At 43.4% G+C, this 26,100-nt stretch overlaps 1 protein-coding gene across 1 annotated transcript in view; it reads left to right on the forward strand.

Moving 5' to 3' along the window:
- The first annotated feature begins 1,649 nt into the window (after positions 1 to 1,649).
- UBLCP1 (ubiquitin like domain containing CTD phosphatase 1) overlaps positions 1,650 to 26,100 on the forward strand; it is a 31,674-nt gene continuing 7,223 nt past the window's right edge. Inside the window, exons 1-8 of the mRNA XM_073621183.1 lie at positions 1,650 to 1,969; positions 4,753 to 4,844; positions 5,098 to 5,183; positions 10,812 to 10,927; positions 11,606 to 11,704; positions 15,402 to 15,439; positions 16,125 to 16,223; positions 18,225 to 18,341. Of these exons, the coding sequence (XP_073477284.1) occupies positions 1,789 to 1,969; positions 4,753 to 4,844; positions 5,098 to 5,183; positions 10,812 to 10,927; positions 11,606 to 11,704; positions 15,402 to 15,439; positions 16,125 to 16,223; positions 18,225 to 18,341 (828 nt within the window). The 5' untranslated portion in view covers positions 1,650 to 1,788. The remainder of the gene's footprint in view (positions 1,970 to 4,752; positions 4,845 to 5,097; positions 5,184 to 10,811; positions 10,928 to 11,605; positions 11,705 to 15,401; positions 15,440 to 16,124; positions 16,224 to 18,224; positions 18,342 to 26,100) is intronic.

Genomic DNA, 26,100 nt, shown 5'->3' on the forward strand with positions numbered 1-26,100 from the left:
TCTCTCTCTCTCTCTCTCTCTCTCTCCCTCCCTCTCTCTCTCCATTCCTCTTTCTTTCTTTCTTTCTCCCTCTTTATTTTTCTCTCTCTCTCTCCATTCCTCTTTCTCTCTCTCTCTCCCTCCATCCCTCTTTCTTTCTTTCTCCCTCCATCCCTCTTTCTTTCTCCTTCTCTCTCCCTCCATTCCTCTTTCTTTCTCTCTCTCTCCATTCCTCTTCCTTTCTCTCTCCCTCCATCCCTTTCTTTCTCTCTCTCCCTCCATCCCTCTTTCTTTCTCTCTCTCTCTCCATTCCTCGTTCTTTCTCTCTCCCTCTTTCTTTCTCTCTCCCTCCATCCCTCTTTCTTTCTCTCTCCCTCCATCCTTCTTTCTTTCTCTCTCTCTCTCCCTCCATTCCTATTTCTTTCTCTCTCTCTTCATTCCTCTTTCTTTCTCTCTCCCTACATCCATCTTTCTCTCTCTCTCTCCCTCCATCCCTCTTTCTTTCTCTCTCTCTCCCTCCATTCCTCTTTCTTTCTCTCTCTCTCCATCCCTCTTTCTTTCTCTCTCTCTCCCTCCATTCCTCTTTCTCTGTCCCTCTTTCTTTCTCTCTCCCCCTCCATCCCTCTTTCTCTCTCTCCCTCCATCCCCCTTTCTTTCTCTCTCTCTCCCTCCATCCCTCTTTCTTTCTCTCTCCCTCCATCCCTCTTTCTCTCTCCCTCCATCCCTCTTTCTTTCTCTCTCCCTCCATTCCTCTTTCTCTCTCCCTCCATCCCTCTTTCTTTCTCTCTCTCCCTTCATTCCTCTTTCTCTTACCCTCCATCCCTCTTTCTTTCTCTCTCTCTCTCCATTCCTCTTTCTTTCTCTCTCGCCCTCTTTCTCTCTCTCTCCCTCCATCCCTCTTTCTTTCTCCCTCTCTCCCTCCACCCCTCATTCTTTCTCTCTCTCTCCGTCCATTCCTCTTTCTCTCTCCCTCTTTCTTTCTCTCTCTCTCTCTCTCCATCCCTGTTTCTTTTGCTTTCTCTACATTTTTCTTTCTCTCTCCCTCCATCCCTCCCCTCCACCCCCCTTTCTCTTTTTTCTTTCTCTATATATTACCACATTCTCCACTACCCAAGTCATCTCAGACTCTATTTAACAACACCCATTTAAGCCACGCCCACTATTTAGTGTAAATTTAACTACGCACATTTTTCTCTGCATTTTTTTTGCTCCGTGCCTACTAATTAATGCCCCGCCCTTAATTAAAGTAATACTCTACCGACAGAAAAAAAAGTGCCCCTAAAAATGTTTCGAGAATGTTGGGGAACTACGAAACCTGTGCATCCCCGTGCGTGCAAACACGGCCCTTGACCAGGTGAACGCTCAAGTATGCCTGTGTGAACGAGGTCTTATATTGCTGTATACAAAAGCATACAAAGGTATAAGCTATACGCTGCATTTTTTATGCCCATGTGAATAAGAACTAACAAAAATGTTCCAAACTTTAACATTTAATTGACCAGTGATATGTACAGTCAGGAGCAGGACACTGGTCCAATGCTTTAACAACAATATTATAAAGAGTAAAGGCAGCCCACGTTTTCTCTCAGTGCAGGCTCGTTTACAGCATGGCAGCCAGCTTATGGTTGGCAGCGAAGCCCAGAACCCGGAAGCGTTGCCAGGGCAGCTTAGCCGCGCAGCCACTGACGCACCTACACGTCGCTCGCACGTCACATCCGGTTTGTGTCGGTGTGTTGTGCCTTGCCGGCTGTCAATGGCAGTGGTCCGGCTTTGATGGTGTAACGCTCGGGGAAGGGAAAGCCGCCAGTAATGGCCGCCGAGGCACATAGCAAGTCCATGAGCCTGTCACTGATCATCAAATGGGGCGGCCAGGAGTTCCCTCTGTCTGCCCTGTCCGAGGAGGACACAGTGCTGGACCTCAAGCATTCCCTCAAGAGCCTGACCGGGGTGCTACCAGAGAGACAGAAGCTGCTGGGACTCAAATACAAGGGTGAGCTGGCCCTCATTGCCCTACATCACCTCTTATCCACATGGCAGGCACCCGCACTCTATTCTGTGCCCCTCTGTAAGCGTTTGGGTCTATGAAAAGTTCTTTAATTAAAGTAAACCCCAAGGCAAAGATTTTCTATTCCATTTTGGATAGAGTAATGGAGGGTTGTGACCCCCCTGTCAGTTTTTTTTTGCGCCATCTGTGTCCCATTGGGAAGATTTCTCCTCACTTCCAGTCCCATAGCCAAACAGGAAGCAAGTGGAGATCACGCCAAAGTGAAGGAATCCCCGGTTGTTGCCAGAACTAGTGTCCCCCATTTCCCCTCTATTACTGTTCTGGTTAAAACCCAGAATTTAGGATTTTATTTTACTTTCACTTTCAGTGATAGCAGTAAACAGGACAACTAGAGAGGGTGAATCTCCTTATCTCTGAAGCACAGACAGCAATAAAAAGCTGACAAGGGTTTAATCCCTCTCCACTCTATCCAAAACTAAACAAAAAATTGCCTTTAGCCCCTGTTCGCATCCGTGCGTTTTGACATGCGACTTGACATGTCAAATTGTATGCCAAAACGCAGCCTATTACAGGCAACGGCACTGTCCCAATCGGTGCGACACCGCGCTGATTTCCAAAAGTTGTTCCTGCACTACTTTTGGCGACTTCGGGGGCGATTTCAATAGACACCTGTGCATGAACCTGCACAGATGTCTTTCAAATCGACCCCAAACTCACACTGAAATGCGGGTTTCAAATCGTGTGAGTGCAGCTGAACTCGCACAATTTCAAGCCCGCGTTCAGTGTGAATGTATCCTAATTGCCCGTACAAACAATCCGAATATCGTACGAAAACGGTCGTCCGAGGAAGGATCGTACGATATTCGGATCTCGTTTACACTACTTTCGACAGCCGATCATGACCATTCAGCCGATATTATTCAATCGGACATACACGAAAATTTTCCTCGTACAATTCCAGATTGTCCAATTTTTGTTTAGTCAGTATAGTTGTCGTCCGAAAATACAATACAAATACATTATAACACATGACATCACTTCCGATTTTTTTTTTTTTTTGTCTGTCATACGAGAATTTTCATGACTTTTATTTAGCTATTCAATTTCTAATTGCGAGAACGGTCGTACGATATTCGTAATGTGTGTACGAGGCATTAGTTATACTTTAACCACTTAAGGACCAGGAGATTTTCCCCCTTAACCACTTCCGGACCGCCCACTGTCGTTATACGTCGGTACTTTGAAGGAGGATATCGCTGTTATGGCAGCAGCTAGCTGCCATAACCCGGTATCCTCTTCAGTGAGCAGTCCGGTTTAAGATAAAAGTGGTCTCTGTGGCGGATTCGCCGCAAGATCACTTTTATCGGTGTCAATTTTGAAAAAAAAACAGTATGTTTTACTTTTTTCTATAATATCCCCAACAATGTTTTTAAAAAACAAATTTCTTCATCAGTTTAGGCCAATATATATTCTTCTACATATTTTTGGTAAAAAAAATCGCAATAAGCGTATATTGATTAGTTTGCGTAAAAGTTATAGCGTCTACAAACTATTGGAAAGATTTATGGTATTTTATTTATTTGTAGCGATTATCTGCGATTTTTAGCGGTATTGTGAAGGACAGATCGGACACTTATGACACATTTTTGGAACCGTTGCCATTTATACAGCGATCAGTGCTATAAAAATGCACTGATTACTGTGTAAATCACATTGGTAGGGAAGGAGTTAACACTAGGGGGCAATTAAGGGGTTAAATGTGTGTTCCCTCAGTGTGTTCTAACTGTATGGGGATAGGACTGAGTAGGAGAGGAGACATATCGCTGTTCCTACACAGTAGGAACAAACGACATGTCTCCTCTCCTCTGACAGCACAAGGCTGGTGCCCGTGCTCGCGGCCACCAGCTACGCACATCAGGTCCCCCGCTGTGCAGTGGGCGTGCGCCCTCCGGCGGCTCTTAAAGCAATACCGTACCTCTACAGGGTTTCGTGCAGGGGAGCCATTCTGCCCCCGTATATAGGCGTGAGTCGGTCGGGAACTGGTTAAATAACAAACATGGTATACTTGCCTACTCTGTGCAGTGGTTTCTTCTCGGGCCCCCTGCCAGGGCTCCTAGGTCCCCACCCCTACTGAGTGCTCCCATAACAAGCCTCTTGCTATGGGGATACTCGGCTTGATCCTGAGCCACGCTCCGTGTGTCCATTGACTCACAGTGTGGCTTAGCCTTGCCCACTACTCCCTCCTCACAGGCTATAATTGACAGCAGCAGGAGCCAATAGCTCACACTGCTGCCTTCATGAGGAGGGAGAGAGCTGTATAGGGCGGGGGGGGGGGGGGGGGGAGCTGCACACAGAAGGTTTTTTACCTTAAGCCGGTCATAAACTGTTTGAATCTCAAGATTCGAACCATGTATGGGCAGGCTGACTGTACCCAAGTTGATAGATTTTGCGTGCGATTATTACTGGCGGCTGTTATAGCCTCTAGCAATAATCACTGTGTTCTCCTGGTGAGCTTCTCCACCATCCAGATCACGTAAGAACACGAAGATGGCTAAGAAGGAGCTCAGAAACATATCAAATTCATGAAAACTAACTGCTTTCACCCATCTACTAAAATGTTTAATAATGGTCACAGTACCTGCTGTAGTGATAGAACTTGAACTAAATAAGACATACTTGACATGGAGAACATTTGAGAACCCATTATAAAATTCTGTATCTAAATAAAGAATAATCATATATTTTTTTCCCTTTGGTATCTTCTACAGGCAAGCCGGCAGAAAATGATGTAAAACTGGGAGTTCTAAAGCTGAAGCCAAATACCAAGATTATGATGATGGGGACACGTGAGGAGAGTTTGGTAATGCAAGTTACATTTTCTATGTGTTATACTATATGGAAAACATAACTGGAAATAAGTCAGCAAAAATGACACAAACACACAGAGAGAGAGATAAAACGGTTGGTCATTTTCTTGGTGGAACACTTTTGATCTACCAAGGGTAGGTGATGCATTGCAGCAAACATTCACTATATTCCAGCATTATATTGCAATGCTTTTACTGCCTTTCTCTTGTATGGTTTGAATGTAATCTTTTGTTACATCTCTGCAGGAAGAAATGATGGCACCACCTCCAGAAAATGATGATGTTATAAATGACTTTGACATTGAAGAGGAGGTAGTGGAGGTGGAAAATCGGTGAGTCTTGTTGTTTACATGTGACAGCTCTAAATCCTAATTGCAGGTGGTGTTATATTACTGTAAAGTTGTAGGTTATACCGTTGTTGGCAGGATTAGTTTTTTTTAATTTTTTTTTTATTCTTAATGTAATAATTGTACTTTACTGCAATTTATGACAGCTATGCAAAAATGAGAGTGAAAACTGCTTATTACATTGTGAGGCAGAGCAAAAGCCTAATTTCGAAGGACAAAGGATAGTAACAAGAGCAGCAAAACTGACCTCAGGCCTCTATATTCAGCCTATGAAAGATGTCTTTGCATTGGTTTTTATAATTTACTGCACTTTGTGCATCATCCTACCTTTTACACTGCCCTTTTGGTTAAATCCTATAAGTGTGAGGCTACCAATCATCAAGAGGCAGAGCTATGTGTGGCGGATTCTGCAGAGTTGTGTACACGCTTATCATTACTTGAACTCCAGAAAGATACCACACTCCAATGTCAGTCTCCTGTAAAAGTTTATTCCTTTCAACACGCCCCGCTCGGACTGCTCCCTGTAATGAGTTTCACTTCAATGAGCCTAAAAATGAAAACAAATCTGAAATCTCACTCTAAATAAAGGCAAATCCACTTTGTACTGCAGGTATACTTGAAAGTGCACTTGGAAATGCAATCGCTGTAAATCTGAGGGAAAGATCTGCTGATATTATCATCCAAATATGTACAAGCAAAAATGCTGTGTTTTATTTTCCTTGCATGTCCCCCTCAGATCTACAGCGACTGCACTCCTCAGTGCACTTGTTGTGCAAAGTGGAGTTGCCTTTAGTAAATAACCCCCTAGTCTACTTTTTTGCAAAAGTTTAGTAAATGCATTAACACTTATGCATAGCGTTGAATCGAGGTTGCAATGCCTAGGTTTTTGCAGAGCTTTCCCCCAGCCCCAAGTCCATACAGAAGTGTGGACCTGGCATGAGGAAGCTAAACTGAACAGTGAATGAGGAGATGTTCCTGACACACTTTCTGCAAGTCCCATTTGTCGCAGTGGCAGTAAATGACTAAAGAGAAACAGACCTGGAAGATGATGAGGCTTTGTGGACAAAACTTTTCACATCTGTACTAAATGTAAATGATAACAGGATTACCCTGGAGACTGCACCCCATGATTTAAAGTGGTTGTAAACCTTTACAGACCACTTTAACCTACAGGTAAGCCTAGATTAACCCTTTCATGACTAAGCCTATTTTTGAAATTTGGTGTTTACAAGTTAAAAATCCATATTTTTTGCTAGAAATTTACTTAGAACCCCCAAACATTATATATATATATATATATATATATATATATATATATATATATATATATATATATATATATATATATATATATATATATATATATATTTTTATTTATTTTTTTTTAGCAGAGAATAAAATGGAGATTGTTGCAATATTTTATATCACACGGTATTTGTGCAGCGGTGTTTTAAACGCAAATTTTTGGAAAAGGGACACTTCCATGAATTTAAAAAAATCCAAACAGTAAAGTTACCCCAATGTTTTTGTATAATGTGAAGGATGATGTTACGCCGAGTAAATAGATACCAAACATGTCACGCTTTATAATTGCACGCACTCGTGGAATGGCGACAAACTATGGTAGCTATGAATTTCCATAGGCGACGCTTTAAATTTTTGTTACGGTTACCAGGTTAGAGTTACAGAGGAGGTCTAGTGCTAGAATTATTGCTCTCGCTCTGACGATCGCGGTGATACCTCACATGTGTGATTTGAACACCGTTTACATATGCGGGCGCCACTTCCGTATGCGTTTTCTTCGCTGCGCAAGCTCGCAGGGACAGGGGCGCTTTAAAAAAATTTTTTTTTTTAAATTTATTTATTTAATTTATTTTTATACTAATAAATGGTGTTTAAAAAAAAATGTTTTTTTTTTTTACTTTTATTGCTGTCACAAGGAATGTAAACATCCCTTGTGACAGTAATAGGTGGTGACAGGTACTCTTTATGGAAGGATGGGGAGTCTAAAAGACCCCCCATCCCTCCTTTACACTTAAAAGTATTCAGATCGCCGAAAACGGCGATTCTGAATACTGTGTATTTTTTAAAATTCGGCGCCATTGGCAACCGAGTAAACGGGAAGTGACGTCATGATGTCGCTTCCGCGTTTACATTGAGAAGGCTGGAACGAAGCTGCCCACAGCTTCGTTCCAGCCTGCCCCCAGCCGCCGAAGGTACCCGATTGGACATCGGGCCTCCCGATCGCACGGGAGGCCCGGTAAGAGCGGCGGGAGGGGGGGATGTCCCCTCCCGCTCCTCCGGTATAACAGCCGAGCGGCTTTCAGCCGCATCAGTTGTTATATACGGATAGCCGATCGCCCGCTCTAAACAACGGTACCGGGATGATGCCTGCAGCTGCGGGCATCATCCCGGTATAACCCCCAAAAGCCGAGTACGCAGATATGCGTACGGTCGGCGGGAAGGGGTTTTTAAGGAACCTACACGGTTAAGGAGATATTTTCCTAAAAACGGGCACCGACGTCTACGGCGCTAGCGCACTGAGCGTGCTGTTAGTGAAGGCGATCATGCCGTCACTGACGGCTCCCGCGCGCATGCGCCGGAGTGACGTCATCGCTGCTCTGGCCAGTCACAGCGCCGGAGCAGCAATACCCGGAAGTCACTCCGGGTATCATGGCGACGAAGGAGGGGAACGAGGACCGCTTCGATCTCAGGTAAGTAATTCATAATGAGCTAGTATGCTATGCATACTAGCTCATTATGCCTTTGTCCTGCAGGGTGTTTTTTTTAGAGAGGGTTTACTTCCTCTTTAAGTGGGTACAATGTAGGTTTTGGGGATGGAGTTCATTAACATGTTTCATGTTACACCCTAAATATGCCTGTACAATGAAATATCGTATAAAACATGGACTTAACCATTAAAGATGAGCTCAAGTCTCCTCCCAAAAAATTAAGTCATCAGCTACAAGCTGATCAGCCACTCATATCACTTCTGCTGAAGGACGGGCAAGAAATGGTTAATATCCAGTAATACACTGGGGTTAAAAAGGGGGAAATTTTCGCGGTGCTTGGGTTAATGTAAAGCAGCTAGTATAAGTTGTCAATACACTGGATTTGATTTAATAAAGCTGGAGAATGCAAAATCTGGTGCAGCTCTGCATAGAAACCAATCAGCTTCCAGGTTTTATTGTCAAAGCTTAATTGAACAAGCTGAAGTTAGAAGCTGGCTACCATGCACAGCTGCACCGGATTTTGCACTCTCCAGTTTTAGTAAATCAACCCCACTATCTCACCTGCTCTGCACATGCTCAGTTGATCTCTATTTTTTCAGACACTTTGCTGAATTTGTAGAGGCGATCTGCTGACAGCCTAAAGATTAAAGTGATTGTAAAGGTTCATTTTTTTTTTTTTTTTTTTTAAGTAACAAACATACTTACCTGCTCTGTGCAAGGGTTTTGCACAGCGCATCCCCAATCCTCCTTTTCCGGGGTCCCCCGGTGGCTTCTCCTCCTTGAGTGCCCCCACGGAGAGCCGATTTCCATGAGGGCACTTGTACATGCGCACTCCTGAGTCCTGTTGCTGTGTCCACAGACAGCAGGACTCGGCTCTGCCCAGCTCTAGTGTCACTGGATTTGATTGACAGCAGCGGGAGCCAATGGCTACCAATCTGTCCAATGAGGTCCCAAAAAAGTGGCTGGAGCTGCTGTGCTCGTCCCCGTCGCTGAAGCGATCGGGCTCTGGGGGGCTGCTGCAACACAGGTTTTTCATCTCAATGCATAGAATGCATTAAGGTGAAAAACCTTGAGACTTTACAACCCCTTTAAGTCCTCATGCACACGGACGTTTTTACAGCTGCTTTTTTGAGCTTTTTTTGCAGCTTAAAAAGGCCTGTCTATGTTAGTCTATGGCTTCATGCCCACCTAGGCGTTTTTGAGCTGCAAGTGGCATAGGTGTTTTTAAGCTGTAAAAAAAACCCAGGACCAGTGGGTTCTGAGAGACGTTTTTCAGCTGTAAAAACGCTCTAACGCTGAAAAACGCTGAAAAACGTCATTCACCAACGTTTTTTAGCGTTTTTGATCCATTGAAAAAAAAAAATTTGAAAAAAAAAACCGCTCAAACGCTAACGCGGAAAAACGCTCAAAAACGCTAACGCGGAAAAACGCTGAAAAACGCTGAAAAAAGTTAAAAAAAATCACTACAAAGATACTGGCGTTTTCATAACGTTTTTTTAACAGCCTGTGTGCATGAGGGCTAACTGCTGCTCAGGGACTCTGGGCTTCAGCAAAATGGCGGCCTCTGGCAAGAAGAAACTGGAACAATGCGGGAGACAATATACAGCACACACTGATTTTGAAAGCATAATTATTAACGTTGAATGTATGTTTCTTGCTAAAGAACATTATTTATATCAAGTTGTTATGGGTAAGGAAGCTACCATCTTTGCCTCTGTTTAATCTACAACTGCCATGATGATGCACATGTGATCAGTTATGACACCAGCCATTGGATGGTTTCACAGTTTGGTTGAGAGCACAACCAATGGGAGTGTTACATTTTCCGGCACGTGCCGGAAGTGAAACTGTTTTATGGATGGGTTTACTTCTGCTTTAAGAACATGTTACATGTTCCACCCATTTTTAGGGTGGAACATGTAACATGTCCCCACTCCTGCAGCCGCTCCCGATCTGCTACCTCTATTAACAGTGAGCCAGGGATCTTCTCCCCGAACTCGATGTAACTGTTTTAAAAAGACGCGGCCATGCGGGGCTCTGCCTGCCCGGCCACGCCATTCATTCCCAGAGTTCTGTGAATGGGAGAACTACAATTACTGACAGCCATTGCGGCTGTGGGTTTGTAGTTCTCAATGAACTATCACAGCGCTGTTGAGTGCTCTAGGTAGTTCATTGTATGTAACGGCCTCCCCATATAAGGTCCAAGCAGACAGGTTACAGTGAAAATCTGCAGGAGTCCTGCATGCATTACTTTCCAGGTTCCTAGTAAAATATAATAATGCACATTTTTTTTATCTGCAAAAAGATGTGCATTTATTATTTCTTTTTTACAAAGGCCAACTTCTCCTTTTATGTAGGGGATTATTTGAGTGTAGAGCCTTGGAAAATATGACCATGTTTTATGTTACACTCTAAATATAGTCATAATATGAAACATGACTAATAATAAAAAGGCAAGGATGGGGCCAATCACCTGATGTCACCATTCATATGTTAAGAATGTTCTTCGCTTTGGTGCTCACAGATATTTGTACAGTATTTGTGACAGTATGTCCTGGCATCTTCAAGTGCCTCCTTTACACATCTTTTGAAGCTTCCAAATAAGCACAGGTTTACTTCTGTAAGTAGCTACAGCCAACCAAAACTGAAAACTTTAATCTGGATGGATGCTGTCTGGCTCAGTCACTTATAGTTACTAGTAATGCTCAGGGTCCCCAGCAGAGAACTTCTGCTCCGCCCAAGATGTCAACCCAACCTGAACGTTTCAGTCCTGTAAAAATACTCCAGCCTCTGCCCACAGCATTGATAATAATTGGTGGGACTCTGAGTCTGACCATGAATTCCTTCACTTAAAACCATTGCTATCTGTAATTCATTGCAGAGAAGAAAATCTGGCTAAGATTTCACGCCGTGTCAAAGAATACAAAGTGGAAATCCTAAATCCTCCAAGAGAGGAGAAGAAGCTGCTGGTTTTAGATGTTGACTACACTCTGTTCGGTTAGTATGCTGCATCCTTATCTTACTATTCATTCCTTGGAGATGGATTGCATCCCTCTCTCCTGAGTGCTTCCGAGGTCTGTAAACTGTTTATTCAGATACAATTTTATGAACCTCAGAGAATAGCATACCCTCCACCCCACATCAGAAATGTACTACTGTGTCCTCAGTAACCCATAGTAGGGTCTGACTCTTAGGCCCCTTTCACACTGGTGGCGCTTTGCAGGCGCTACAGCGCTAAGAATAGCGCTCGCAAAGCGCCCTGAGAGAGCCGCTGCTGTCTCTCCAATGTGAAAGCCCCGAGGGCTTTCACACTGGAGCAGAGCGCTGGCAGGAAGCTAAAAAAAAAGTCCTGCTAGCAGCATCTTTGTAGCGGTGTATAACACCGCTCCTGCCCATTGAAATCAATGGGGCAGCGCAGCTATACCGCCTGCTGTAGCAGCGCTTTGAGATAGTTTTTAACCCTTTCTTGCCCGCTAGTGGGGGTTAAAAGCGCCCAGCTAGCGCCCAAATAGCACCGCGAAATTGACGGTAAATCACTGCTAGAAATAGCGGCGCTTTACCGCCGATGCACCCACCTCCCCAGTGTGAAAGGGGCCTTATTTGTGATGGTGTTGCTTTACATCATACTTGTTTACAATGCTGCATCTTCTACTTACCTTTCTTGGGCTGTTTTAGATCATCGGTCTTGCGCAGAAACTGGCCTGGAGCTCATGAGACCATATCTACATGAATTTCTTACATCTGCCTATGAAGATTATGATATTGTAATATGGTGTAAGTTGTTCAACCTTTTATATATCCCTAAGGTGCCTTTTGTTCACTTTTCCTTCTAGCTTTTGTAAAACTTTTAGTGGAAAAAATAATTTCAAATTTAAAAATTAGATGGTCAAACGATATACTCCGCGAGTCTACTTACTTACTTTACTGACCCTCATGGAAGTGACTTCCAAAAAGCTAGAAGAGTAGTTTGCATTAAATGTGTAAACATACATTGGTCATTTTTTTTGTTTTACAGAAGATCGGCTTTTTTGTCTCAGGTTTAATGGGATTTTTTATAAATATTGGAGGCTGCAATTGCTGGCCTCATCTCAAAACCATAGTTGCCTATCGGTCAAGCTTGTTTAGCTTTAGCGTTGTACTATAGACCAATTAAAAATTGACATACGGTATAAGATGCAGTCTGCCATAGTTAATACAGCAGTGCCCTGTGAAAAACATGGTTAATTACCTGTTGTTCCTGCCAGTAGGATAGTTAGTTATTTTTCCACTTACTTTAACAAGTTTACAACATTGTTCTGCAGTAAAGTTGCACAGCTACATTGTCACCATGTGTGCAGAGTAGTCTTAAAGTGTTACTAAACCCACAACAGTAAAATCAGTCTGTATGTGCAGTAAATCATGCCTGTTATACTCACTGTGGAACCTAAGGGGTTAATCCTCTACATTGTGTAAAAAGGCTGTTTGAACCTGTCTTCTCTGATCCTCCCCCGCCTTCTACTGTCTCCTAATAATTTCCTGATAACAGAGTCTATGGAGTCAGGCTGCACATGCTCAGTTTGGTGTGTATTGCTAGAGAGGTTTTGCATGTAATCAGCATGGGGCCAATCAGCACTGTCCAGACAGAGGGTCAGGGCTCTTGCAGTTTCATAGGATAGCCAGAAAACTCTTCCTACAAGCTTTAACCAGTGCTTGTCTGGACACTGATACACTGCTGATGAGAAAAGGCATTTGTCAGTTTATATTTACTAAAATAATTGCATTTCCATGTTCTGTGTACTGTGGGTGACCAAATATAGTGAATGCAGGGTCCTGGGTTTAGTAACACTTTAAATCAGGTGTGTCCAACCTTTTGACATTCCTGGGCCACAGTAGAAGAAGAGGAATTGTCTTGGGCCACACATAAAATACACTAACGGAGAGGATATCTGATGAGCAGAAAACATTGGGCAAATCACAAGTTAACGATCGCTAATATTGATAATGTATCAATCTGAGTAAAAAAACTTCTATGTTTTTGTAATATTTTTTATTATGAAATTAAAAGACGGCAACAAATTTAGTGCGATATTATAGTATTTGATAAACTAACACATCAATATCTGGTTAGATTGATGTAGTAGCGCAATCTCAATGAATTCTCAAGGTGCTCATCAGATATTTTGGTTCTAATTCTGCCCTTCGGTTGCTTTACCCTTGAAAATCGCTGCTCACAAATATAGATACTGCTGAAAACTGATGACATGAATGAGGCGTGATTGTCAAGACTGGTGTTTTTTACTTGAGAGACACTGTCAAATTTTTCTTCAGCTGCCTGTGTTCGCTAAGTGTAAACGCAAAAAATTCCACAACAAAAAGAATCTACATTTTTAAGTAAGTTTACGATTTTCTGTTGGGCCGCATTCATAGCTGTCTTGAGCTGCAGGGTGGACACCCCTGTCTTAAATGGACTTTAAAGCAGAACAATATTCACCTCAGCGATGTGGCATCCCTAGCTCCCTGCCTGGCCGCTGACATCTTCAGGTGGCTGGCTTCTGGTGTCTCGTTCGCCAGCCACTGTCATTAGCTGGGTAGGGATGACATCACTCCTGCACATGCGTGGGAGTTCAGTCAGATGTGGCATTGCGGAATTTGTATGGTGAGCTGCGCATGCAACAAAGCATGTTTTTTCTGTGTTAAAATTCCTGCCTGTTTGCCCATCTTTAATTCTGGCCTCAAGTTCCACTTTAACCACTTCAAAACTGGACACTTTCACCCCCTTTCTGCCGAGGCCAATTTTCAGCCTTCAGTGCTGTCGCATTGAATGACAATTTCCTGGTCATGCAACACTGTACAATATGACATTTTTATAATTTTTTCAGACAGAGCTTTCTTTTGGTTGGTCGCCACTGTTTTTTTTATTTTTTGCTAAACAAACGAAAAAAGACTGAACGTTTTGAAAAAAAAAAAACCCTTTGTTTCTGTTATAAAATTTGGCAAATAAGTAATTTTTCTTCTTCACTAATGTGCACTGATGGGCACTGATAGATTACACTGATGAGGCTGCACTGATGGCCACTGATTGGCACTGATGGGACTGCACTGATTATCAATGTAAATGTGTCCGGTTATCGACTTTCCTTTCCTCAGACAGTGACAGCGCTGAGGAAAGTAAATGCCGATAACCAGCATTTGTTTACATGTGATCAGCTGTGATTGGACACAGCTGATCACATGGTAAAAGGCCACTGTGCTTGGCCCTTTACCTTGATCTGCGATCAGCTGTGTCCAAAGAGCACAGTGATCACAGAGCGAACGCGATGTATGCCCCTGGGGTATGCAGGGGGGCAGGGGTCTGGGCTGACATCAATAGACGCCCTTCTGGAAATGTGCGATTGCGCTGTAGCCATCATTCAGCTATAGCGCAATCAGCAAGAGTTTAAGTAAGCAGCAAACACCTTAGAGCCCAATTCTAGCTAATGCTTTTTAAAGTGGAACTTTACCCATAACTTGATACAAATAATAATTATAATATTATTAATATATAATTACAAACATTTTTTTTAGCAAGGAACATACATTCCACATTAATAATTTATGCTACCAATATTAATGTGTTCTGTAAATTGCCTCCAACATTATTCCTGTTCCTTCTTGCCAGAGGCTGCCATTTTGCTGAAGCTCAAAGCCCCTGAACAGCAGTAAATCAAGTGCAACTAAACACATCGAACACATTGAATATCAGGATTGCTGTCAAATTTGCCTGTGTCCTCAACCAAACTGTCAAACCATCAAATGGCTGGTGTCTTTACTGATCACAAGTCCAGCATTATGGCAGTTGCAGATCAAACAGAAGCAGCTTTCTTGGCTGTAAAGGATAGGGAGGTTTAATTCCGCTTTAAGACTGTCAGCAGATCGGCCTCCACAAATTCTGCAGTACCTAAAAATGGAGAGCATGTGCAGAGCAGGGTGAGACCATGTACTATTGGATTTTAAACAGTATAGGCACTTATTTGTAATGTTTTATACATTGCTATACCTGCAAAAGGGGCCAGCCTGAAGTCATCTAGCAGGACTTAATTTTCTAACTAAAGTTCCACTTTAAGCAGTTAAAGATTTTTAAAACAATGTTTAAACCACATGAAGAAAAATCATCCTTGGCAGTGTTATATGGTTTGTCATGACCTGTAACTGACAGCTTGTTAGATTAGGAAGTGGGAAAAATAACAGGTCTACTGGCAGGATCAATATGTAAAAAACTGTCGTGCGGACTCGGAAAAACAGAAACTGTTGTGTCAATGCTGCTAGAAGACTTTTTTGCACTACAAATTGCACATTACATAGGGCACAATTAACCCTGCAACCCTATAATCATCTGGTAGGGGATCCCCTCTGGACGCACTGAGTACAGACCAGTGCAGGCTAAGTTGGGGGTGGACTGTATAATGTCTGTCTGCATAAACCCATATTTGATTTTAATTTTTTTTTTCTCTAGCGGCAACTAGTATGAAATGGATTGAAGCCAAAATGAAGGTAAGTGGAACTTGGTAATGATTATAACCATTTCTGTTTGAAATGTTGTATTTTCTTCTATGTAGTTACCTTTCCAACCCCTTTTTTTAAATGAGTAGTAATAATCTAGGTAATGCTGGAGCCCAGGGGTCTTGGATATATTTCCTCCATTATAACACTGTTCCGTCACCTGGGAGTTTTCTTCCCACCAATGTGTGTCTGTAAAATAAATGAGAAAACCCTAACAAGAACAGTAGAAACCCCTGATAATGGCTATAGAAGATTTGTAGACCCAGGAACTCAAACGCTGCTATCTAGTTAATAGTATTGTTGCAGCTCCTGAGAGCCTTGCTGGCACTGCCGTTGAATCCAGGGCAGTCTGGAGGAGTGTTTACTGCTGACATCAGGGTGATGTGCTCCAGCTTGGTCCTGGCCAGGCCATGCAAAGCCCAGTGAGGCAGTCACATGACCTGTAATAATTTAACAAAATGCTTCTAATTTTTTTTTTATTAATATTCAGAGCAGTTCAGTCCCATCCACATTTGACAAAAAAAGTTAGTTTTGGGTGGACTGGTTCTTTATTGATTATACACATTAGTTTGTCTACTGTAATGAATTTTGGCATTGTATTGATGTACCTGTGCTGTTTTTCAGTTTTTGAAGAGCTAAAGACTTATCTGCTTATTACAATGTTCTTTTTCTCTAGGAATTGGGCGTCAGCACAAATGCCAATTATAAGATCACTTTTATGTTGGATAGTGCAGCCATGATTACTGTCCACACACCCAGAAGAGGTCTCATTGATGTAAGTTGCTGTGGGATTATCCATTTATACTGTGTTTTTCTGTCATACTTCTCTATGGAGACTTTTATCCAACAAATGAAATGTACCTATGAGTACATTTACAGATGTATAATGAACTTCAGTCTTTTGTAAAGAAAACCTGTAAAGAAAACCCCCCAAAAAACTGCTGTAGCTATAAAGTGCTGGCACCAGCAGGAGCCTCTGAGACCCTGCTTCTATGGCTCTAAACGCTGAGAAATTCGGTCAGTTCCTGATGGTGCTGAAGTTTGCCCACCCTTTTCTGCCTACTGCACATTCCTATTGGCAAGTGGGGCAGCTGATCATAGTAATGGGACAATAGGTCAGGTACATGTCCTAATTTTAAAAGTCAGCAGCTACAGTATTTTTTATCTTCAGGGTGAAGAAGTGAGCCTGTTGCTTTGCTCTGCATGGGCAAAGCATATTTAACCTTAACCACTTCAATACCAGGCACTTTCCACCCTTTCTGCCCAGGCCAATTTTCAGCTTCAGCGCTGTCACTTTTCAAATGACAATTGCGCGGTCATGCTACACTGTACCCAAATAACATTTTTATCATTTTGTTCCCACAAATAGAGTTTTCTTTTGGTGGCAATTGGTTTTTTTTTTTTTTTTTTGCTAAACAAATAAAAAAAGACCTAAAATTTTGAAAAAAAAAGTTTTTCTTTGTTTCTCTTATAAAATGTTGTAAATAAGTAAGTTTTCTCCTTCACTGATGGGTACTGATGAGGCTGCACTGAGGGGCACTGATAGGTGGCACTGGCAGGCATCGCTGATGGCACTGACAGGCATTGCTGATGGGCACTGATTGGCATCATGTGCTGACACTGACTGGCATCCTTGGTGGTCCAGGGTGGCATACCTGGTTACCGTTCATGATCAGCATCCCTGTTAGTCCTGGGCAGGCATCCGTGGGGGGGGGGCAGCGCTGATAATCGGCGCAAGCACCCCCCCCCCGTCAGCCGCGAGTGAGGAAAAGCCGATTGTCGGCTTTTCCTGTTTACACTTTGATCAGCCATGATTGGACACAGCTGATCACGTGATAAAGAGCCTCCGTCAGAGCTCTTTACCAAGACTGGTGTTGCGGTGTGTCAGACTGACACGCTGCACCACCGATCGCCGGCGATTATTTTGAAAGACGTCCAGTCAGGATAACTGAACCACCGCCTGGCTGTCAGTTTGCTATAGGCTGGATGGGAAGTGGTTAAAATGTTACTAAACAATAAAATCCGCCTGTATATGCAGTAAAAGGATGCTTGTTATCACTGTGGAACCTAAGGCAGCCCGGGCAAAGGAATGAAAAGGTTCAACCATGTTGTTTAAATATAACACTCAAAGTCCTCAGGCCGTCCAAGGTAACCAAATAACCTCAAACTTCTTGGGGCACTTTCTATTCAGATAAGTAATTTTATACAGTGGAAGAGCTTTAATAGTTTCCTCCCAAAGAGTCATGGTGGGGGGGATGCAGAGTTCCTAGTTAAGTTATTATTAGTTAGTTATTATTTCTGATTTTCTAATTTTCGGAATTTCTAATTTCAGAATTTTCTAATTTTCATTCATTCAGATTTTTCCGTTAAACGAATTCGGAACAAAACGAATTGCACATGTCTAGTTTATATTTACTAAAATGATTGCATTTCCATGTTCTGTGTACTCTGGGGGGCCAGATATAGTGAATGCAGGGTCCTGGGTTTAGTAACACTTTAAAGCTACCATCAGCACTGTCAGTAAGGTCTTTTGCTTTGAGGTCTTGAAAAGGCTTACTAAAACGTGTGCCATTCAGATGAAAACTGCTTGACTGGCCATCAAAATTGTGCAACCTGTGGCCTCCTTTATCTGTCAACTGATTTAGCCTATTAAAAAAAGTTGAGGAAGTGGTGCGGTCAAGTCAAGGGCTACTGGTACTTGCTTTTAAGAACTTGTATTGTGACAACAAGCAGAATCAGACTTTTTTCTATATAACCTTTTCCTTTTTTTAAATAGGTAAAGCCTCTTGGAGTTGTTTGGGGCAAATATCCTGAATTTTACAGTAAAAAAAATACTATAATGTTTGATGATATAGGGAGAAATTTCTTGATGAATCCCCAGAATGGCTTAAAGGTGAGTGACATTTTTCTGGCAATGCATTCATGTCTCATTGAAATTGAAGGATACAGGAGTCTCTCTCTGTTTAATACTATTAAGCTAGACGAACCACGGCATTATTAAAGTTGTAGTAATCTCTCCCCCTCCCTCTCCAAAAAATAAAAATGTTCCCCCTGCAAGGTAATATCATAATGTGCTAGTATGTACCACTGACAGGGCTTCCATCTTCACCCGATCTTCTTTCTGGGTTCCTGAGCTTTGGCTGTTTAAATGGGCTAGCTGCGATGATGCTACGGCCACAGCACAGCGCTTTGAGGGGATGACATGCTATCCCTTCAGAGCTCAGTGCACATGCGCTGGTGACGTCACCGGCTAAAGAAGTAGTGACTATCTCCTAAATGATGCACATTTAGGGGATATTCCTTGTACCTTCAGGTAGAATTTATTATAAGCTTACCTGTAGGTACAAGTAAGAAAGTGCTTTTTACTACTGCTTTATTGTATTGGACTATTTAAATGGCTAAGTTCATCTTTGTGAAAAAAATAATAAATGCAGGGGAAAAAATGTGCATTTATTATATTTTCACAAGAGTCTGTACAGTATTGCAATGTACGGCTCCTGCAGACAAGCCAAATTTCTGCTAGTACCTCTATACCAATTGTCAGTTTCAAAGCTGCAGGGCTTGTGAATGAACTACGAGGGGGCTCTTCCATGCCATGTCTCACTGTGAAATGCAAGCTGTCTGCCAGGGGTGCCAGACAGGACTTCTAGTTATCTCATTCAAAGATCGATGTGAATGAATGGCGCAGCTATGTGGGCGGAGTCCCGCACAGCTTGTAAAATGCTATAGCGGTTGTCGGGAGAGGAAACCCCTCCTCCTCCGCTGTCCCAGGGAGTGGGGCTCTGGCAGCTGAGGGAGAGTGAACAGTAGCATGTTACATGTTGCACCCTAAATGTGAGTGTAACATGCTCCTAAAGATGGCCTATCCTTTAGGAAAATCTGCCTGTAATTTCTTTTGTTACAAACTTCTCCAGTGATGGAGGTTAAAGTGTATTAAAGTGCTTCAGTTCTGTTTTCCCTGTCAAGAGCTTTGAGAAAGAGGCCTCCCTGCATTGCTGTGCAGTGTTGCAGCAGTGTTATCCTAAACACTCTCACGACCTGACTTCTTCACAACAGACAAAAAAATTGGGCAGAGCCTAGAGTGACCGTAAACTCCGGTTTAATAGGAGAAAATTATATAAAAGCATGTGTTCTTAACTCTAAGAGTACCTTTTGTTGCTCTCAGCTTCCTACAAATTCAGTCAGCTGCCTCCATGTTCTATCCCAAACCACAGCGAATTGCTCTGTGTGCAGTTACATGCGATCAACAGAGGCTGTTATCGGCCCGCTTTTAGTTTAAATGGGCCGCTGTTGATCGCATAACCCGGTCATTCCAGCAGCAAGAATCCGACAGCTGCAACAAACTGGCTACTTGAAAGGAATCTAGTTCCTAAATTGTGAGCTCTAACGAGCAGGGCCCTCTGATTCCTCCTATATTGAAATGTAACTGTAGTGTCTGCCCTCATGTTGTAAGGCGTTGCGCAAACTGTTGGCGCTGTATAAATACTGTATAATAATAATAATGTTGATGCCTGCATTTTAGTCCTCAGGTGTGTTTAATAACAGTTTTCTTTAACCTTGACATAACTGACAATAATGCTCTGCTAAATCCATATCGCAAAGCAAAACACCCTTAAAAGGGATTTATGGGTGTTTTTATTCTTTTTTAAGATTCATACTTACCTAGGTGGATGCAGCATCGGCGCCTTGAACACTGAGAACCGAGCGATCGAACGCTCGGTTCTCAGAGCTCATGGAGTAGAGAACTGGTGACTGTCCATCACAGCTCTCTGCTCTGCCCACTCCTCGCTCACTGGAGCGCTTGGCATTTGAGGGGGTGGGAGCGGCTTCCTCAGGCTCTCAGAAGCTTGCTGAGAGGCTGAGCTGGGTGCCAGTCCAGGCATGTGGACAGATCCCGACTCCATTGTTGCGATCTGGACCAGCTCTGTGACATCAGCTTCGGGTTGCTGTCTGCTGAAAACGGTTCACAGGAGTGTAAAACGAACTGCACTCATGTGATCCACAGGAGAAGTACAGTCAAATAAGCTTTGGCTGTACTCCTTTAAGCATTTCAGCCCAAACAGGCGTAAATGTAGCTATGAGCCACGGCCATTTAGGCTGAAATACGTAAGCGAGTTTTGCTTTGTGAGCAACATGGAATCCACAGGCTTTGTAAATGGTGTTTGGCTGAAAGGGAGGTGTAACAGGTATAGTCGTATTAGCTTTATATTTAAACCCAACTTGATACTTGACTTTAGGCAATCTTAATACTATCGAGGCAATAATTACTACATAACAGATTTTAGTGGTGCAAATACTGTCATGTTGAAAATAACACCAAATCAAATGATTTGGCACCGCCGAACACTGGAATCTTGTTTTAAAGGTTCTAAAGCAAGTGCCCGTTAAGTGTCTCTTTAAGCAAGTGTCCTTAACATAAAGGAGACTGCTTATAATCTACACCCTCCCCCAAATAACAATTGCTCTGTCAAAACGTCAAAAAAAGTAAAAAATACTTGCCTTATACCCATCATTCTGTGCATTTCCCTAGCTGAGTGTGACGTTATTGGGGCTGATCATGGGATGCTAGGAAACTGAGGATCTCAAATTCTAATACTAGGGAGGGGGGGGGGGGGGGGGGGGTTTAGAACTTATGTGCAGTTCCTTATTGTTGATGGTGTCTCTTGTTTCCAGCGCCACCATTCCCTCATTTCTTCTCTTGGTGTCGCAGAGATGGAAAGAGAGGAAGAATCACCACACTGGGGATGCAGGCAGCAAAAATAAGCTTGCCAAAATTCTTACTTGATTAAGGTCTTGTTCACACTGTGAGTTTTTATGCCCCTGTTTCTGCAAGGGCACAAAGATAAACATTGTTTTTTATGTGCCCTGTTCACACCACACTGTTATCACGTGCGGATTTCTTTCTACACAGAAATCTGCAACATGTATGCATTTTTTGGCGCAGAAAAAAAAACACTCCAGTGACATCAAAATTGTGGTGTGAACAGGACACATGGAGAACAATTATTTTCTTTGTGCCCTGGCAGAGAATCTATGTTGCAGATTCCTGCGCAGAAAAAAAAACACTGGCAGCAGTGTTATGGTGTGAGCAGGGCACATACAAAACCTCTTTTTGTCCCTGTAGAGACCTGTGTTAGAAAAACTGAACAAGGCCAAAATATTCTACGCAGATCAAATCTGCATGTTTTTTCCATCATTTTTAATGCACGTAAAGTGTGAATGAGGCCTACCCTATCCAAAACCCCCAAAAAAGAAGAGTTGGATCTGTAGAACCGAAACAACAAAAGGTGTTACTTTCTTTTATCTAAAGCTGACTAGTCAATATTTTGGATAACTCGATTTTTCTTATCGTACATCACGGGACACAGAGCCATAGTAGTTATTATGTGGGTTATAGGCCACCTTCAGGTGATGGACACTGGCACGCCCTAAGACAAAAAAGTGCACTCCCTATATACCCTCTCCCACTACTGGGAGTATCTCAGTTTTTTCGCCAGTGTCTAAGGTGTTGGTCACGAGTGAAGATGTGCTGTGCTGAGCTCCTCTGGAGCAGTCCTTGCTGGGGCTAGCCATGCTGCCCGGATCAATTCAAAGTGTCTTTTTTGGCCAAATTGAATGGTACCCGGGCCTTGTATCCGAAGAAACGAGGTTTTGCCTGTAAATGCTTCTATTTCTAGAGAGCTGGACCCCGGGATCCAGTACTTTTTGGTAGTAAGGCCATAAAGTTTTACTGGCAGAGGTGCTATTACAGGTCCAGGATAGTGGGTTTTTTCAAGGATCCCCAGCTCCTGAAGGTTTAACGGAACCCACCAAGAAGGGTGAAGATTGAGTCTGTTGGTTTATCACAGAAAACCCTGCGGCGGGAATGTCTCCTTTAAGATCAGTAAATGATGTCATGCCTATGTGTCTCCACTGGGGGCTGTATTGAGCACTCACCGCCTCACGCTGAGAGAGCACGCTGTGTCAGGAGAGCTGAGATGCTTCTTCCTCCAGGCAGAAAGCATGACCTCCGGTAAGCTTGAGGGGGGGGGGGTTTCCTCTCCCCACCACTCGCCCCCCTGTGCTGATTGTCTTCCCCTCTTCATGGGGGAAGAAGTACTTTACGTTTTTTGAAAAAAAAAAGACTGGCGCAATCAGCACGCTGCTCGGTGGCTTATAGACCCCCGCGCCATGCTGCTCCATCCTGTGGGTCCCAGAGGACCTGTAGACAGCCGCTCGCGCAGGAAGAGGCTTTCTTTTAAAATGAAAGGCTGAAGAGCTGTAGGCAATGCGGCGGGGCTTAGCGTCGTTGGCGTCCTACGACGTCCAACATGAGGTGGCAAGGTTTTAAAAGCACCATTTGTGTTGCTGCAGGGGCTGTGGAGGGACACAAGAGCAAAGGTGGCGTTAAGAGGTTTGGTGACACAGGCATTTCTTTTGACACATTTTACTGCTGCCTAGGCATTAATAGCAGCAACTGTGCTGGACTATGGCTCAAGCAGTTTATTCATTCGGGCTATGAGTGGAAGGGGGGTAAAAAACACCTCAAAGGGCTCTAGGGGGTCTGTTGTTGCACGACAGCCTAGATTCATCTCTAAAAAGATGGCATCCTCCTCAGAGTGATGTGGCCGGTCAGGGTGAGCCATGGGGGCGGGGGCTGGTGTTGCGGCAGCTCTTGACACCGCAGCCCCTGTATATATCACTGAGGAGGTTTTTTCTTCTACCATTTCAAGTTTGGAGCAAAAGATTGATGCTTTAATTGGATCCCAGAGTGGGCCTAAGCGTAGCAGATCCCCGTCCACTGCTCAGGCTCCTCAGCTCATGCAGAGGAACAAGGGGCGAGAGATAATGAAATTCTCTCAAAAGATCAGGAAGAGGCTGATGACTCGTTTTCCGAAGCTCCTAATATGGAAGGATCGGCTTCACAGGAGAGACTATTGGTACTACACTCCCTCACTAAATTGGTCCGCTTGACTTTTTTACTGTCTGTAACGCAGTCAGTTGATGTGCCCACCTCTGGTTTGGGGTCATTAAAGCCTCCCCGATCTGTTGATGCTTTTCCTACCCATTTATGGCTAAAGACGCTTATGTATTCTGAGTGGAAGCACCCAGATAAACCGTTTTTTCCTCCTAAAAAGTTTTCTATACTTTATCCTATGGAGGAAGAATTCTATAAGAAATGGGGGATTCCAGCAATTGACGCTGCTATATCCTCTGTGAACAAGAACCTGACTTATCCTGTAGACAATGCTCAAATGCTGAAGGATCCAACAGATAAGAAGTTGGAATTTCTCTTTAAAAACAACATCTCTCTCGCAGGCTCAGTCGTTCAGCCTGCATTGGCAGCGATTGGAGCATCTTAGTCCTTAAAGGATCAGTTTGTAGAGGTACTCAAAATTATTCCTGATCAGCAGGCCCAGGAGTTGGCCGGTATATCAGAAGCATTGTGTTTCACAGTAGATGCAAATGTGGACACAATGTGGTGAGAATTACTCCTGCGCTTGTGAGAGCGTTTGTTGTATAATTGGGTAGTATTTGTAGATGGTGAAGAGTAAAAGAAGATGGTAATGCGTGTCCTGCTGCCTCAGCTGACCAGGGTTGGTCTGGAGAAGACTGTGTGGAAGGAGGGCGCGTGATCAACCGCTTACATCAAAACATACTTTGGTTTAATCATGTATAATAGAATACAAACAAACAAATAAATATCACCATCTGAGTAATACAAATACTAGTTTCATAAAAGCAGGTGACAAAATATACACTGAAGGGTTAAAATATGGATATGCCCATGTAGAGGCAGATGTTTAAAAGAGGCTGACGCGTTTCGAGGGTGACCTCTTCATCAGAGCCTGAAAGAACGGGAACACAGTCTGTGTGAGCCAGTAGGCCGACATGTGTACATGGGGAGGAGTGGCTAGTTGGAAGCTATGTCCTGTGATGTAAAGTTACTTATCCTGAGCTCCATAGCAGTCCACGTCCAAACGGTCTAGGTGGAATACAGATCAAAAACAGGATAGTAAGGAGCACATGGTAGGTGTGCGCTGTACACTACAGACTGGAGACGTCTCAGGATAAGTAACTTTACATCACAGGACATAGCTTCCAACTAGCCACTCCTCCCCATGTACACATGTCGGCCTACTGGCTCACACAGACTGTGTTCCCGTTCTTTCAGGCTCTGACGGAGAGGTCACCCTCGAAACGCGTCAGCCTTTTTTAAACATCTGCCTCTACATGGGCATATCCCTATTTTAACCCTTCATTGTATATTTTGTCACCCGTTTTTATGAAACTAGTATTTTGTATTACTCAGATGGTGATATTTGTTTCACAGTAGACGCTATGAAAGATTCTATTCTCCAAGTCTTACGGCTCATGCTAGGGCTGGTGCATGTGCGTAGAATCCTATAATTGATAAATTGGTCAGCCGAAGCGCCATGTAAAAAGCTCTTGGCCAGTTTCCCATTTCACGGTGAACGGTTATTTGGCGACGATCTGGATAAGTATATCCAAAGAATTTCTAATGGGATAAGTTCTATTTTACCAGTTAAGAAGAAGTTTAAGCGTTTTTCCTTTTTAAACGTACATCTTCTCCAGTGCCGGGGGCATCAGCCTCCAGGCAGTCTCGACAGCCTCCACCGCCAGTTTCAAGAGGAAGACCTCGGGGTCAGTCCCAGGGCCAAAAGAGGACCTGGGGCAGGAAACCCTCGAAGCAAAATACTAAAGCCTCCTTATGAAGGGGTGCCCCTGCTCGCTCGAGTGGGGGAAAGGTTCCTACACTTTTCAAAGATCTGGCAGGAACAATGTCAAGACAGATGGGTGGCTTCCTCAATTTCTCTAGGTTACAAACTAGAGTTCCGAGAATTCCCGTCTCCTTGTTTTCTAAGATCAAACGTTCCCAGAGACCCAGGGAAAAGCAAGTCTCTCTTTCTGGCTTTGGATCATCTCTTGTCTCCAAAAGGTGATATCAGTGGTTCCCACAGAAGAGCAGGGGTCAGGGTTTTATTCAAACCTCTTCATGGTGCCAAAACCAAATGGAGAGGTCAGACCCATTTTTGATCTCAAGGATCTAAACCGCCACTTGAATATCCATTCCTTTCGCATGGAGTCAATCCGATCAGTTGTCTCCATCCCACAAGGAGGAGAATTTCTGGCATCAATCGACATCAAGGATGCTTATCTCCATGTGCCAATTTTCCCCGCTCACCAGAAGTTTCTGTGCTTCGAGGTAGAAAATCATCATTTTGAATGAATGATTTGTATAGCGCTACCTATGCGAACTGAATCACCTCAGGGTGCTTTTTGCCGCCGGTGTCCATTTGCGGTATTGCGCGGTCCTTTGCCCCATGGGCCATATTTGGCCAATTTTTTGACAGGATCTAATTAACCTACCAGCATGTCTTTGGAGTGTGGGAGGAAACCGGAGTACCCGGAAGAAACCCACGCAGGCACAGGGAGAACATGCAAACTCCAGGCAGATGGTGCCCTATTTTCAGTTTGTAGCTCTGCCTTTCGATTTTGCTACTGCAGCTTGAGTATTCACAAAGATCCTGGCCCCTCCTTTAGCCAGGTTAAGGGCTCAGGGTATAACGATTCTAGCCTACTTAGACAATCTGCTCTTGGTAGATCAGTCAGTAACCCGCCTAAACCAAAGTTCAGTCACAGCTGTGAGT

Source organism: Aquarana catesbeiana, linkage group LG03, assembly GCF_042186555.1.
Source record: "Aquarana catesbeiana isolate 2022-GZ linkage group LG03, ASM4218655v1, whole genome shotgun sequence".
Classification (NCBI taxonomy): Eukaryota; Metazoa; Chordata; class Amphibia; order Anura; family Ranidae; genus Aquarana; species Aquarana catesbeiana.